The sequence below is a fragment of the Salvelinus namaycush genome, chromosome 4 (genome assembly GCF_016432855.1).
Source record: "Salvelinus namaycush isolate Seneca chromosome 4, SaNama_1.0, whole genome shotgun sequence".
NCBI classification, from domain to species: Eukaryota; Metazoa; Chordata; class Actinopteri; order Salmoniformes; family Salmonidae; genus Salvelinus; species Salvelinus namaycush.
In genome coordinates, this window is record NC_052310.1 from 20,908,196 (window position 1) to 20,925,765 (window position 17,570).

Genomic DNA, 17,570 nt, shown 5'->3' on the forward strand with positions numbered 1-17,570 from the left:
TTGAACATTTCAGAGGATAAGAGGCGGAGCAGGAAGAGTGGCAGCTCTCACTTCAGCGAAGCCAGGAAGCGGGGGCGGACCATGATCTACCATCTGTCCAGCCAGTTCTCCAGAGGCGGCAAGAGAGAGGTCAACTTGGGCAGTGTGAGTACTGGGACCGCCTCTATTCATTCTTCTATTGGTAAATTTGGTTGATTAGCCGATTCCTGATTGGTTAATTGGTTTACTTAATTGCTTAATTAATTACTTAATTGGTGTGTTATGCTTTCATGAAAATAATCTCCATAAGTTTGTTGACGGCTAAAATGGCTTCTTTCTTTCAATTTCATCTGTGATGTAAACTGTTTGGATAATTATTGAGCAAGGAACAACAATCATTCAAACTTTAACCAAATTCATAATGGTCATTTCTAAGTTCATATACTCAAACTTATCCCAAAGATAAATGGGTATTTCAAATACCCAATAAAACTAATATGTGTGAAGTTCAAAGCCTCTTAATAACTGTTAGGGCTTGTCAATAAATTACGAACAAAAGACAGGTTCTACATCATCCATTTCCACTGGTGTGGTCTAACATCCATTTCCACTGGTGTGGTCTAACATCCATTTCCACTGGTGTGGTCTAACATCCATTTCCACTGGTGTGGTCTAACATCCATTTCCACTGGTGTGGTCTAACATCCATTTCCACTGGTGTGGTCTAACATGAAACTCCATTTCTCCCTCCTCTGCAGGTTGAAACTGGAGTCACAGCAATAAAATGGCAAAATCTTAGCCTCCTAGCCATGGTTGCCGGGAGACTCAAGGCAGTTTCTAAGGAATAGAGTCACTGGCATTGTGGATTAGGAGTCAGAGTGGAAACTGATTACATCATCCCCCTCTGTGTTGCTGGGTTTCAACTAGACAGCCAAAAAGTCCGATTCTACAGCCACAAAGTCAAAATTGGCTATACCAATTAGCTGGTTGGTCTTAATTTAAGGTTAGGCATAAGGTTAGTAGTGTGGTTAAGGTTAGGTTTTCAAATCAGATTATATGAAGATACATTTTAGAAATGGGCGGGGTTTAGCCATAATTCTAACTTTGTGGCTTTATTAACTAGTGACAACCGTGTTACTGTGGCTGTCTTGAACATGGCAATGCTGCACTAGCAGCAGCTGAATTATATAGGTCATTATATATGTCCCGGCTGGTTTTCTTACTCCCCTGGGTGTTGGGATGTCTATAGGGCCTCCAGAGAGATTTTCATACTGAAAAGCAGGGGCTGAGGGGTGTGTTCCAGGCCAGCCCACCTTGCACCTTATTGGGCATCGGTGTGCTACGACTCCCCCTCGTCTGCCAGAGGCCTGGTGCCACGCTTCCGATCCCACCTACTCGCAGATGGCACTGTTTACGCCGCCATACACGCTCACTCACACCTGCTCTGGAATGAATCACACTCGGACACACAGACGCATAGCTCACGTAACTGCACACGGACATACACACTGGCACACACTTACCACAAAATTCTACACACGCATGCACAAACCAGGTCATTTTCAAAGTCAGACTCATCTCTTGGGTGGCTGCTGAAATATCACGAATTAGAGGATTAGTAGCAAACCTACAACTCTGTTATTTTTTATCACCGGTTAAGTTGACTGAGAACACATTCTCATTTACAACAACCACCTGGGGAATAGTTACAGGGGAGTGGAGATGAATGATCCAATTGGAAGCAGGGGATGATTAGGTGGCCATGATGGTATGAGGGCCAGATTGGGAATGTAGCCAGGACACCGGGGTTATCATCTCTACTCTTACGATAAGTGCCATGGGTGCCTTTAGTGACCACGTTTACCGTCCCATCCGAAAGACAGCACCCAAACACAGGGTGTCCTTGGACCAAAGGAAAGAGTGCCTCCAACACCACTTCCAGCAGCATCTGGTCTCCCATCCAGGGACTGATCAGGACCAACCCTGCTTAGCGTCAGAGGCAAGCCAGCAGTGGCATACAGGGTGGTATGCTGCTGGCATGTCAATATATGGCATTAAAGCTGGAATCCATACTTGGGGAAACTGCCACGTCAGTTTGCAATATTACAAAAACAAAGAAGTTACTTCAAACAACGAATACTGTTTTTGTCCCTCTGACACCATTGGATAACACTGCACATCATTGCATGCGCGATAAAACAGCAGAGTATGCTGCAAATTTTTTTTTCACGATGCTGGATGCTCCTCTCCTCCATTTTAACAAAAACAATAACAAATGCGCTGGGGCGGACAGTGGCACTGTTTCAATTTATGCGGATTTCAGCTTTAAGATTATGTTTACCTGCTATAGATAAAATATATTAAAAGATAGATTGTCCCTTACCCACTGCAGGTTGATACATCTAAATGATATTATTATAACATAATTACAACATAATATCATTAACATATTATTACGAACATCTATTATTACAGTATATTTGGGGAACATGCCAGTATATTGTAACGTATATTGCAGTACCATAGGGATATGGTAATTGTAGCTGTTTCTCTTGGCATTTTCATCTACCTAGAGACCCAGAACGAGGATCATGTTTCCTCTCCAAGTGTGAGTGTGTGACAGAGGGGGAAGCCAACTATACATCCAACACAGAGGGAGGTGGAGAGATGACACTCACTCTGTCATGTGTGTGCTCGCGTGTGTGCACGTGCGTGTGCACATGTGTGTAGAGAGAGTGTGTGGGTATTTAAAAAAAGGCTTGTGGTGTGTGTGTGTGTGTGTGTATGGTCATGTATGCGCACAAGTATGAGGTATTACTCTTCTCTCTATATTACACACACATGGGATTTCTATAATCGTTGCTGCCTAAGTTACAGGACTTACTCATTTACATTCTTGGAACGCTCATGGGATCACAGAGAATCAGCCTCTCTCTCTCTCTCTCTCCACAGTTAACAGTGCATTCAGGAAAGTATCCAGACCCATTCCCTATTTCCACATTTTCTTACGTTACAGCCTTATTCTAAATTGGATTAAATCCATTTTTCCCTCATCAATCTACACACAATACCCCAATAGAAAAAATAAATACATTGTTTACATACGTATTCAGACCCTTTGCTATGAGACTCGAAATTGAGCTCAGTTGCATCCTGTTTCCAATGATTATCCTTGAGATGTTTCTGCAACTTGATTGGAGTCCACCTGTGGTAAATTCAATTGGCCATGACGTCAAAGGAATTGTCCCGTAGAGTTCCGAGACAGGATTGTGTCGAGGCACAGATCTGGGGAAGTGTACCCCAAAATATCTGCAGCATTGAAGATCCTCAAGAACACAGTGGCCTCCATAATTCTTAAATGGATGAAGTTTGAAACCACCAAGACTCTTCCTAGAGCTGGCCGCCCGACCAAACTGAGCAATCGGGGGTGAAGGACCTTGGTCAGGGAGGTGACCAAGAACCCAATGGTCACTCTGACAGAGCTCAAGAGTTCCTCTGTGGAGATGGGAGAAACTTCCAGAAGGACAACCATCTCTGCAGCACTCCACCAATCAGGCCTTGATGGTAGAGACGGAAGCCACTCCTCAGTAAAAGGCACATGACAGCCCTCTTAGAGTTTGCCAAAAGGCACCTAAAGGACTCTCAGACTTTGAGAAACAAGATTCTCTGGTCTGATGAAACCAAGACTGGCAAAGGGAAAGGGGAAACCTAGTCAGTTGTACAACTGAATGCATTCAACTTTGAATGCCAAGCTTCACGTCTGGAGGAAACTTGGCACCATCCCTACGGTGAAACATCATGCTGTTGGGATGTTTTTCAGTGGCAGGGACTGGGAGACTAGTCAGGATTGAGGGAAAGATGAACGGAGCAAATTACAGAGACATCCTTGATGAAAACCTGCTCCAGAGCGCTCAGGACCTCAGACTGGGGCGAAGGTTCACCTTCCAACATGACAATGACCTTAAGCACACAGACAAGACAATGCAGGAGTGGCTTCGGGACAAGTGGCCCAGCCAAAGCCCGGACTTGAACCCGATTGAACATCTCTGGAAAGACCTGAATTAGCTGTGCAGCAACGCTCCCCATCCAACTTGACAGAGCTTGAGAGGATCTGCAGAGAAGAATGGGAGAAACTCCCCAAATACAGGTGTGCTAAGCTTGTAGCATCATACCTAACAAGACTGTAATCGCTGCCAAAGATGCTTCTACAAAGTACTGAATAAAGGGTCTGAATACTTATATGAATGTGATATTTCCGTTTTTTATGTTTAATTAATTAGCAAAACGTTCTAAAAACCTATTTGAGCTTCATCATTATGGGGTATTGTGTTTAGATAGATGAGGAAAGACTATTTCATCAATTTTAGAATATGGCTGTAACTTAACAAAATGTGGGAAAAGTCAAGGGGCCTGAATACCTTCCAAAGGCAGTTTGGGGTCATTTAGAAATGTCTTGGTTTTTGAAAGAAAAGCACATTTTTTGTCCATTAAAATAACATCAAATTGATCAGAAATACAGTGTAGATGTTGTTAATGACTATTGTAGCTGGAAACAGCTGATTCTTAATGGAATATCTACATAGGCCGGCGGCCTGGAGTCGCCTCTTCACTGTTGACGTTGAGACTGGTGTTTTGCAGGTACTATTTAATGAAGCTGTCAGTTGAGGACTTGTGAGGCTTCTTTTTCTCAAACTAGACACTCTAATGTACTTGTCCTCTTGCACAGTTGTGCACCGGGGCCTCCCACTCCTCCTTCTATTCTGGTTAGAGTCAGTTTGCGTTGTTCTGTGAAGGGAGTAGTACACAGCGTTATACAAGATCTTCAGTTTTTTGGCAATTTCTCGCATGGAATAGCCTTAATTTCTCAGAACAAGAATAGACTGACGAGTTACAGAAGAAGGTTATTTGTTTCTGGCCATTTTGAGCCTGTAATCTAACCCACAAATGCTGATGCTCCAGATACTCAACTAGTCTAAAGAAGGACAGTTTTATTGCTTCTTTAATTAGAACAACACTTTTCAGCTGTGCTAACATAATTGCAAAAGGGTTTACTAATGATCAATTAGCCTTTTAAAATGATAAACTTGGATTAGCTAACACAACGTGCCATTGGAACACAGGAGTGATGGTTGCTGATAATGGGCCTCAGTACGCCTATGTAGATATTCCATAAAAAATCCACCGTTTCCAGCTACAATAGTCATTTATAACGTTAACAAAGGCTACTCTGTATTTCTGATCAATTTTATGTTATTTTAATGGACAAAAAAATGTGCTTTTCTTTGAAAAACATGGAAATGTTTAAGTGACCCCAAACTTTTGAATGGTAGTGTATATCATTACCCCCCCCTCTTTCATTTCTTCCCTTTTAGCAGTTGGTCGTGCTGTGAATAGCTCACTATTTGTAGCATCAGTCCAGAAAGGCAGGAAGGAAGGAAGGAACACCTGTGTGTGAGAGAAGATAGAACAGGCTGTCAAAGGATTGAGGCTGTAACTTCAGAGAATGTGTGGGATAACTGCAAAGCATCTCAGTGCCCTAAAATGCACAATGATTACCCCCAATTCCTATATTTAGGCTGTTTGTTCAGAGGAGAACTATCTATCTCAATTCGTCTTTCTGTGGGTTTTAAGGAGGCAAGGAATCGATTGTGTCACAGGGTTGGCTAACCCTCCTCCTGGAGAGTTACTGGGTGTTCAGGGTTTTGTTCCAGAACTACTCTATAAAACACCTGATTCAGCTAAGTATTTCTCATTTCTGTCCTCGTTGCCTCTTCCACTCTCTTTTTCTATCTCCCTATAGGGTTGGGAGTGTGTAATTCTAGTCCCCCCTGGTTTATATAATCTACTGTAACCCAGTTTCCAATGAGTCCACCAGTCTTGACCTGCTGTTTTTGTGGATTGTTCAAGAGGGAGATGATGAAGCACATTTGTGGAGTTGGTCGTTCGTCTACTGTGGTCAAATCTAACAGTAACCATGCAATTTCAGCTGGTTGGATCTTTACTCTGTGCTGTATTCTGCTTGAGAGAAAGTCTGTCTTTCTGTGTCACGGGCGAGATATGAGAAACCAACGTCTTAACTGTTGAGGGCTGACACTGATTTTGAAGTCACAGGCAGGGCTAGCTCATCAAGAGACCATGATCTGTCTGTGTCCTGGTTTGTTTTTCTCAGCTCAAAGCATGCTGGGGGATATACGCGTTAGGGTTGCCTGGGTGAAGCTTGATGAAGTACGAAGATCAGCTGTTGCTGCAGGGAGATTTAGCAACACTTGGTGCCCGCAGCGGGCTTTTTCGCCTCTCATCAACACTAGGACGTGCTCTGTTGGCTGTCGGACGGAAGGATGGATTGACCCGATCCCGGTGATGTAATGTGAGCCAAATTAAAAAAGAAGTCCCAGCGTTCGCTGACGTCCCCGACTCATTCGCTCAAAAAAAACATTAAATCGGCCCGAGCAGCTTGGCTTTTCCTTAGGATTTGTCTCAGTGCCATTCAACTTCTTAATTGAAGTGGGGGAAACATCCCAGCAGTCTAAACAAGTGGTAAATAACACATGGTCATTGTAACTGTGAAGTGTCCCTCTTTTCTTCTTCCCTTTATATTGCACATTTTCACAATCGAGAGGAGCCTGTCATTATGGGTGAAGAGGTGATGGTTTGGGGACAATTCCGATATTTACAACACACGCACACACCAGGGTTGGGGTCAATTCTGAATTGAGTTACGAAGTGCCCTTTAATCTCAATTGAATTCTTGAATTTGAATTGACCACACCTCACAGGAAGCAGAATTTTAGTCAACGGTAGAATTTCTATTCAATGAAAATGAAATGGGTAGTGGCTATTCACTGGGGCGGCAGAGTAGCCTAGTGGTTAGAGTGTTGGGCTAGTAACCGAAGGGTTGCATGTTCAAATCCCCAAGGTCCAACTATGTCGTTCTGCCCCTGAACAAGGCAGTGTTCGTAGGCCGTCATTGAAAATAAGAATTTGTTCTTAACTGACTTGCCTAGTTAAATAAAGGTAAAAGAATTCAAATGGCTATTATGTACTGTATGTAGACACACCCCTATACAAATGTTGACATCATGTATGGTAAACAATAACATATGGTTGAAATATTAGATTTTTTAACTCATTCTCCTAAAATTATATATATATATTATTGTATAATTTTGTAGGTTGTCTATAATAATTCAAATTTCACTTACATGTTAGAAAAAATACATTTCCCAGAATTCATTAGATCAAATCAAAGACTCCAGAATGGAAGAGAACAATCTAACATCTCATCACAAAAAAATACTGTTTGACATCTGAGTTATAATCAAGTTCATATTTGAAATGGTATCTGTATATATTTTTTAAATTATGTGACAGATGCTTTTGGTAAAATACTTGTCAAAGGAATGACTTTATTTCACGTCTGTTGAATTTCTTTGAATTAAATTATATTCAAATTCTGCTTCCTCTGAGGTGTGTCCAATGCAAATTCTAATTTAAATTCTTGGGTTGAATTTAATTTAAATTAAGAAATTCCTAATTGATCCCAATCTTGAGACACGCGCACACACACACACACACACACACACACACACACACACACACACACACACACACACACACACACACACACACACACACACACACACACACACACACACACACACACACACACACACACACACACACACACACACACACACACACACACAATCTTGTATAACTAACCTTGTGGGGGCACACAATTCAGTCCCATTCAAAATCCTAATTATAACCCTAACACTAGTTCTAACCTTGACCCTAAACCCCCTAGAAATAGCATTTGACCTTGTGGGGACTAGCAAAATGTTTGTTCGTTTACTATTCCCCACACACATACAAAATTAGGAATATTATAATTACGACACTCTCCTCCTCTCCCTCCTTTTTTGTGCGACCACAATTCCCTTGCTCCCCCAATTATTTCCCTATGTAAGGGCTATCCATCCCGAGGTGCCTCATTAAGAAGATTACACAGCAGTACAACAGTGCTCGCCGCCTCCCGGACACATACCGGGGAAATTACATTTCATACTTAATTACCCAGGCTGACCCACCCCCCAAAACAATACGCACATATTCCAGAAAGTAACAAATAAATGAAATTATACAAAATATCTGAACAAGCAATTTCAGGTTCCTGAGTGTGTGTGTATGTATGTATGTATGTATGTATGTATGTATGTATGTATGTATGTATGTATGTATGTATGTATGTATATATATATATATATATATTATACTGTATATACTGAATATATATATATATAGTGTGTGTGTAGACAGTATGGACAGTATATAAATGGAAAAGGTGTGTACAGCAGTAGTTATATAGGATGAAACATGACTAGAACAGTGTATACATATAAAGTGGGTAAAACAGTATGTAAACATTATTATAGTGACCAGTGTATAATGACTTTATGTACATAGGGCAGCAGTCTCTACGGTGCAGGGTATAGTAGGCCAGCTAGTGATGACTGTTTAACAGTCTGATGGCCTGGAGATAGAAGCATTTCTCGGTCCCAGCTTGGATGCACCTGTACTGTCTCCGCCTTCTAGATGATAGTGAGGTGAACCGGCCGTGGGTTGGGTGGCTGGAGTCCTTGATCCATTTAGGCTTTTCTGTTTCCCTTCACCCCGCTTTTCATTTCTGTCCAAGGTAATAGCTTTACTTAATGTCTCCTCAACATTGTTATGGCTATAACGTCCAATAGTCAGATCTGCGCTGTCATTATGCCAACCCAGGATGGACACTCCGATTCGCTATGGAATTATAATATATCTCACCCATGATTAGCTTTCTCAATCAAAAATTCTAACGAGGGGGGAATGAATAAGTGCTATTTCAAATTTTTATGGCGAAGTTCAGTTGATTCGGCACTTCTCTCATTTGTCTTTAATGAGACGAGATGAGAAAAGTTGAGAAATACACTTGGGCGAGAAATAGCTGATGACTTTTGGATGAGGGGATGTTGAAGGAAGAGTTGAAATCATGCATGTCATTCTGATGCTCAGTGTGGCGTAGTTGGTCGTTTCCCCTTCATCGTCGCCTCACTTCCTCCCTCACAGGAAGTCATCTTGATCGGAGGACCTCGTTTTTTGATAGGGCACTGATGGACAAATGTGATACCTTTTGGATTCATGATGTGTAGCAGAAACAATGAGAAACTGAGGAACTTGAGAAACTGGCCCAAGTGGGTGACTGTTTTGGACAAGAGCTTATTCAACACCTCACTTCACACACAATCCCATTCATCCTTTAATCATTCTACCAACACATCTCTCTCTCTCTCTCTCCCTCCACCAGAACATGTTTGAGAAGCCCTCGTCCCTCCCGGAGTATAAGGTAGCGGCGGTGCAGAAGTCCCGCTTCATCCTGCTTCACTACAGTGTATCCAAGGCATTATGGGACTGGATGATCCTCCTGGCCACCTTCTATGTGGCGGTCACCGTGCCCTACAACGTCTGCTTCACGCCTTACGACGAGCTGGACACGGCCGCCCGCGCCACCATCGTCAGCGACATCGCCGTGGAGATGCTCTTCATCCTGGGTGAGGAGATGGGCGGAGTAAGGGAATAGGAGGTAGGAGGTAGGTTGTAGGATATAGGAAGTAAGGAATATGAAATGGGACGTGCCATCATTGTTAACGACATTGTTGAGGAAATGCTCTTCATCCTGGGTGAGGAAGTAAGGGAGTAAGGGAAAAAGAAAGGAAAGGTATAGGAGATGGGAAGGTTGTAGGAGATAAGGAATAGGACATTGGATGCTTCTCCATCAAAAACCACACTGTCATGGAGATGTTCTTATGAAATAAGGTGAAAGGATAGGAGGAGATAGGAGGTAAGTTGTAGGAGATAAGGGATAGGAAATAGGAGCTGAAAGCGGCCACCTGCTCCACCAACATCAACGACATCACCATGGAGATATTCTATAGGCGGTAGGATATCTGGGATCTAGGGAATAGGAGGCAAGAGATTGGAAATAATCACGTCAGGATTTGGCTTAATTATGGTTTGCTGTTCTCTTAGTCTTAACTGTATTAACTGTTATGTCCAGTAATTACATCTGATCCAGTGTTTCTCCTGTAGTAGATACATTTCCAAGATAGATAGTATGTGTTCTGGTCAGACTAAGACCTTGGTTCAAATACATTCCTATTTAAGTATTTGTATTTTAAATACTTATTTTTTCTGTATTTAATTATTTTCAAATTATTTGTCTGAATTACTTCTATTTGAAGTATTTGAAAGTATTCTCAAATTATTTCCTATAAATAATATTTGAAACTATTTTCAACAATTGTTTCCAAGTATATTTCAAATACCATAGGACCAAACAGACCTGGGTTCAAATGCATGGAATATTGAAATATGTGTATTTGGAAATATCCTTGTCTCTGTATTTTAGTATTTTCAAATACATACCAATACTTTCCAAGTATATTTCCAATATTCAACTATGTTTAAGAAAAAATATCCAAATACTTACTACGAAATGAATGTGAAATTATTTGAAATACCTGAATAGTATTTGAACCCAGGTCGGATGCTGGTCCTGAAAAACTTGGGTGTGCAGTCTTTTTCTCCAGCCAGAAACGACAACACCTCTTGGTGAGATATACGTTGAATTAGGTGCTGTAGTGCAGGGCTGGAGCAAAAGCATTCACAGGGTTTTCCCCAAGGGTTGGGTGACCACTATGCTACCATGACTGAAACATTTCTGTGACCACTAAGCAAACATTTAGCTATTTTGGAACCTTATCACTTATTTCATACCCACTCCATTCACAGACATCATCCTGAACTTCCGAACATCCTTTGTGAGCACGTCGGGTCAGGTGGTGTACGAGACACGCTCCATTTGCATCCACTACGCCACCACCTGGTTCTTTGTCGACCTGGTGGCTGCACTGCCCTTTGACCTGCTCTATGCCTTCAACATCACTGTGGTGGGTATATGAGGTCGTATATTCACATACACTCTACTGTACCTATACACATACAAATTCACTTCAAAGAATAAAAAAATGGCCTGGATAAATTCTAATTAATTTGGTTGGAGGCAAGTGATTCTCAGCAAGTGTAATTTATAATACCTTTGGTAAGTTGCAGGTGCCTACAGGGCAGTGGCGATTTTAGCATGTAAGCATGCCAGCAAAGACACTACACAACACTAAACAATACATTAATTGCACTATAACGGCGACAAGTGGTGCACACATAAAGCTGTCTCAACAGCAGAGCTTTCCTTTCAGCACCATGGAGTGAATCCTTACCACCGCCACACCTGGCTATCAGCGGAGCCTTGTCTGGCAGCAAAACAATTCATTCAGCCACACTTACTGCCTTTTTTTAAAACATAGCTGATATGGCTGACTTGCTTAAACAAATGTGGTTGCTACTGATAATTGAGATGTACAAACTATGGCATAAGGCAACGATGAGCAGAGAAGAGGCATTCCGTAATTTTGATGAAGACATTAATGAGCGAGCTGGAGTAAGACGGACGTAGTCAGTATAACTATGTGTTCAGCACTTTTGAAATGTACAGCAACAGAATGCAGAACATGGGCTGCTCTTACAGTATTTCCCCTGTACACCAAGTCAGAACCGTAGGATAAAGAAAGGGGGCATATAAGCAGACAATGAAACCTCTTACAATATTAGATGATGAGATTTCTCATAAACAGGTTATAGGCTACATGTGCAGCACCACCGAGTCAGAATAGTGACGGTAGGCGATATTAAGAGGTGAAAATAGACCAAATCATTAGGGTGAGGCACATGGGCTACTATCAGCTTACTACACAACATACACTCAGTATTACTTTCTTAGCTACAGTATACATATCTCCCTTGCATATTACATAATTTATGCAGCAGCATACAAGACATTTTTGGATTCACCTTGGCTTGTGATGTGCTCACTGAAGGTGGCGAGGCAGTCCTTTGTGGGCAAATGTTTTAATCAAACTTTGTCATCAAAGTCTGGCATTCTCTGGATTTATAGTGGGAACTCTGAGAAAAAAAGACACAGCCACTCCATTGAATAGCAGGCTACTGGTTGCTTTGCAATGCTTGCAGTTAGCTACTGATTCCTTCCAAACGACTCATTGTTGAATTTGCGATTTCCAACTTGTTGTGTAATCTTTATGTCCAATGGCCGATGAGCACCGATAGTTTATCTATAATTTCTCTTCATTATTTCTCTCCATATGACAAGGATGAAAAAGGATTTGCCAGTAGATTGTCGACTTGATTCATGATGATGACTGCTAGCTAAGACTTTGAAAGTAAGATGTTGACATGATCAGTCCAATCAAAGCTACTGTACACATAACGTGATTTGATGTCATTTTATCTGTGGCCAATGACCTTGAGCCTTCTTGGAAGGGCACTTGTAATATAACTCTATGACAGGACCCAATGGGCTGAAGCTTGGATGTCTACCCTTACTAAGGACTTAAACTTGGTGATGACGTAGTGTCCCCATGAGTGACAGAACACTGAGCCAATCACGGCGCAATGCTCCTATTTTTTGCTGGCTCGCCCCACCACAGAAAGCACTGAGCTAGGCTGAAACACCTGCATTTTGGAGCTGCCTTACTTTGGAAAACAAAAAAAGACCATGTGTGTATGTGGCTTTATTAACTCGGATGATATATATTTTTTTTTACATTGTTTGGAAACTGATGTGACACGTATTAATGCCAAAATAACATGCAAAACAGGCAAGTCACAACATTTGTTATTTATTTATAGAAATGTATTTTATTTGCTAGAAATGTGGGGCTCAAAACAGGTGGGGCTCAGCCCCACCTGCCCTGAATGACGGGTCGCCACTGCTACAGGGTAGAAATAGCCATTCAACCAGGTTCGAAAACAGAAAACAGAACATTCGGCTCCATTGCACTCCATTGTAAAGTGCAAGGGTGCCAATATACACTGCTCAAAAAAATAAAGGGAACACTTAAACAACACAATGTAACTCCAAGTCAATCACACTTCTGTGAAATCAAACTGTCCACTTAGGAAGCAACACTGATTGACAATAAATTTCACATGCTGTTGTGCAAATGGAATAGACAAAAGGTGGAAATTATAGGCAATTAGCAAGACACCCCCAATAAAGGAGTGATTCTGCAGGTGGTGACCACAGACCACTTCTCAGTTCCTATGCTTCCTGGCTGATGTTTTGGTCACTTTTGAATGCTGGCGGTGCTTTCACTCTAGTGGTAGCATGAGACGGAGTCTACAACCCACACAAGTGGCTCAGGTAGTGCAGCTCATCCAGGATGGCACATCAATGCGAGCTGTGGCAAAAAGGTTTGCTGTGTCTGTCAGCGTAGTGTCCAGAGCATGGAGGCACTACCAGGAGACAGGCCAGTACATCAGGAGACGTGGAGGAGGCCGTAGGAGGGCAACAACCCAGCAGCAGGACCGCTACCTCCGCCTTTGTGCAAGGAGGAGCACTGCCAGAGCCCTGCAAAATGACCTCCGGCAGGCCACAAATGTGCATGTGTCAGCATATGGTCTCACAAGGGCTCTGAGGATCTCATCTCGGTACCTAATGGCAGTCAGGCTACCTCTGGCGAGCACATGGAGGGCTGTGCGGCCCCACAAAGAAATGCCACCCCACACCATGACTGACCCACCGCCAAACCGGTCATGCTGGAGGATGTTGCAGGCAGCAGAACGTTCTCCACGGCGTCTCCAGACTCTGTCACGTCTGTCACGTGCTCAGTGTGAACCTGCTTTCATCTGTGAAGAGCACAGGGCGCCAGTGGCGAATTTGCCAATCTTGGTGTTCTCTGGCAAATGCCAAACGTCCTGCACGGTGTTGGGCTGTAAGCACAACCCCCACCTGTGAACGTCGGGCCCTCATACCACCCTCATGGAGTCTGTTTCTGACCGTTTGAGCAGACACATGCACATTTGTGGCCTGCTGGAGGTCATTTTGCAGGGCTCTGGCAGTGCACCTCCTTGCACAAAGGCGGATGTAGCGGTCCTGCTGCTGGGTTGTTGCCCTCCTACGGCCTCCTCCACGTCTCTTGATGTACTGGCCTGTCTCCTGGTAGCGCCTCCATGCTCTGGACACTACGCTGACAGACACAGCAAACCTTTTTGCCACAGCTCGCATTGATGTGCCATCCTGGATGAACTGCACTACCTGAGCCACTTGTGTGGGTTGTAGACTCCGTCTCATGCTACCACTAGAGTGAAAGCACCGCCAGCATTCAAAAGTGACCAAAACATCAGCCAGGAAGCATAGGAACTGAGAAGTGGTCTGTGGTCACCACCTGCAGAACCATTCCTTTATTGGGGGTGTCTTGCTAATTGCCTATAATTTCCACCTTTTGTCTATTCCATTTGCACAACAGCATGTGAAATTTATTGTCAATCAGTGTTGCTTCCTAAGTGGACAGTTTGATTTCACAGAAGTGTGATTGACTTGGAGTTACATTGTGTTGTTTAAGTGTTCCCTTTATTTTTTTGAGCAGTGTATATAGGTAACTGTCAAAATAAAGGGTGCGCTTGAGTAAATTAAGTTGAAACTCTATTATGGTTTGAGGTGCATTTTCCATGGTTAATGTCCACTCAACCCCTTAGAGGGCAAGGTAAACCGCAATAAATACACAGATATTCTGAGTGATCCCCTTCAACCTATGGTGAATCATTTTCAATGCTAACGGAAGTGGTCTCGTACAAGACGACAATGTCCCCATCCACAGGGCACGAGAGGTCACTCAATGGTTCGATGAGCATGAAAACGATGTAAACCATATGCCATGGCCGTCTCAGTCACCAGATATCAACCCAATTGAACACTTATGTGAGATTCTGGAGAGGCGTCTGAGACGGCGTTTTCCATCAACCATCAACAAAACACCAAATGATGGGATTTCCCATAGACGAATGGTGTCGCATCCCTCCAATAGAGTTCCAGACACTTGTAGAAGCTATTCCAAGGCGCATTGGAGCTATTCTGGCAGCTCGTTTTCATAGTTTCCACATGTTGTTGTCATGAATGTTGCCTTAAATATATATATATTTTTTAAATTCGGATTTCAATTATCTTCAACCTACTCCACACCAAGTGAATGTGGAAAACAATTCTAATTCAAAAAATTTAAATTACAATTTCATTTCAATGATCTACACAACTTACTCCACTCTCTCAAAATGAATCTTAAAAAAAAGAAAAGAAAAATCTGTTCTTATCTTTGTTCTCTCTGTCCTCTTGGTCCCAGACCTCCCTGGTCCACCTGCTGAAGACGGTTCGCTTGCTGCGGCTGTTGAGGCTTCTCCAGAAGCTGGACCGTTACTCCCAGTACAGTGCCATGGTGCTCACCCTGCTCATGTCCATGTTCGCCCTGCTGGCCCACTGGATGGCCTGCATCTGGTACATCATCGGACGCAAGGAGATGGAGAACAACGACCCAGACACCTGGGACATAGGTGAGTCTGGCTGGCTGAGTGAGGAAGGTGAGGGCCGTGTGGGTGGGTGAGAGGGGAGACACACAAATACTAGGGCCTGGGATGTACAGACATATTCACGTGTGTGCACGCACACAATGCGCACCCACACATTGATCATACTCGATAGATGCACCAAATTTAAGTCTCCAGCCCCATATGTGTGTGTGTGTGCGTGTAGGCATGCGTAAGTGTGTGTGTGCATGTGTTCAAGTGTGCGTCAAAGGAAAGCAATACTGGGCCTTATTTATCCCTGGAGGACACAACCTCATTCCACCAGCTCCCTTAAGTCCATGCCAGCTTCCTGACTCTTGGTGTGCCCTGGCAGGGGTAGCAACCAGCGAGTGCCTTGCCAACGCCCCCATCACTCCAAGTCTTTGACGACAGACCACCTGAACAGTGACATAGGCAGTGTACTGCAACAGAAGATGTTCACGCTTGCTCTCTAACGATACAAACAGCATTTATTTGACAGTATTAGAGTAGAAGTGTCTCCTCTTGCGCACCCAGAACATCGCTCTTAAAGGCATGATCCACCCCCAGAAATAAAAATCATGGAACTCCTATCAATTTGTTGGAAGCCTATGTTCAGTTGTTCAAATAAAAATGCTCCCCGTGATTTAACTTCTAAGTGGTCCGTATGTGAAATCCGGGAACTTGTGTCGGAAAGCGTCATACTACATGGTTCTCGTCACTGGAGATAGGGGATAACACACTATCACATTACATAATGCTTTTATAACAATTACCTGCACTCCAGATCGCCAAATCATCCAATAGATGGTATGGGCATACTTGTCTAGAACACATCCATCCGTTTATATCGTCATGACTAAGTAGATATTTCACTTAGATGTGCTCAATTTAAAAAGTGGACCAAATTATTCAACTCAGCTTCTCCTTCAAGTACAATCTCACAATGTGCCCTGTGTCTTTGGGAAATGTGGGAAAGGGCCATTGTTGCAATAGCGACATACTCTGCACTCGCTCTGGCGAGTTGAACTCGGTGAGATATACTCTTAAATTGATAGTGCAGTTTGTTTAGGGGATTTTACAGCTCGCTAGATACTTCACATGCTGATTTTAACTTTAGTATTATTGTGTGTAGCTAAGTTTGCTAGCTAACTAGCTAGCCAGCCAGCCAAGAGAGAGTGCAGTGCATTGTGGGTTTTGTAGTCGACCTGAGCTGCAACAGATTTCCACAACAATTTGTTTTCTAAATGTCGACAAAATGATATATTTGTTCACAAAAAATAATGTTCTCTCTCTCCCCACCCCAGTTTTCTTCCAGCACAACTTGTCTGAATTCTCAATGTTGATTCATAAAAATTTAAAATAAAACCCCTAAGTTATACAAGTAAGCGTGGCTTGGAGTTATATGAATGCTGACCTTCTGACCTGGTCTCACCCCTACACCCCCTACCCTCCAGGTTGGCTCCATGAGCTGGGCAAGCGTTTGGAGACTCCATACGCCAACAGCACACTGGGCGGACCCTCAGTACGCAGCTCCTATATCGCTGCCCTCTACTTCACCCTCAGTAGCCTCACCAGCGTGGGCTTCGGCAACGTGTGTGCCAACACTGACGCCGAGAAGATCTTCTCTATCTGCACTATGCTCATAGGGGGTGAGTGTGGCACCTTGGTTTGGCGCTGGCAAGCGGGCATTCCAGGCCCAAAGTTTGGATGCAATTTGGCGTCTTTTCATTTGTAAGTCGCACTGTGGCTATGGGGATTTCAAATGTGTGTCTTGTTCCTCTGCATCTCCTCTCCTTTCCTCTTCTCTTCTGTTCTCTCCCCCACACCCAGCCCTGATGCATGCGGTGGTATTTGGTAACGTGACGGCCATCATCCAGCGGATGTACTCCCGGCGCTCCCTCTACCACACGCGCATGAAGGACTTGAAGGACTTCATCAGGGTTCACCGTCTGCCCCAGCAGCTCAAACAGCGAATGCTGGAGTACTTCCAGACCACCTGGTCCGTTAACAATGGCATCGATGCCAACGAGGTAAGGCCATACGACCATAATGCAACCACAATACAACAACAGAACGATGCATAAAACACACAGATCCATTTC

At 43.3% G+C, this 17,570-nt stretch overlaps 1 protein-coding gene across 1 annotated transcript in view; it reads left to right on the forward strand.

Annotated features, from left to right (window-relative positions):
* The window catches only part of kcnh4b (potassium voltage-gated channel, subfamily H (eag-related), member 4b), a 55,205-nt gene that overhangs the window by 21,358 nt on the left and 16,277 nt on the right, over positions 1-17,570 (forward strand). Inside the window, exons 4-9 of the mRNA XM_038990423.1 lie at positions 14-144; positions 9,323-9,566; positions 10,807-10,964; positions 15,267-15,474; positions 16,923-17,117; positions 17,299-17,498. Coding sequence (XP_038846351.1) covers positions 14-144; positions 9,323-9,566; positions 10,807-10,964; positions 15,267-15,474; positions 16,923-17,117; positions 17,299-17,498 — 1,136 coding nt within the window. The remainder of the gene's footprint in view (positions 1-13; positions 145-9,322; positions 9,567-10,806; positions 10,965-15,266; positions 15,475-16,922; positions 17,118-17,298; positions 17,499-17,570) is intronic.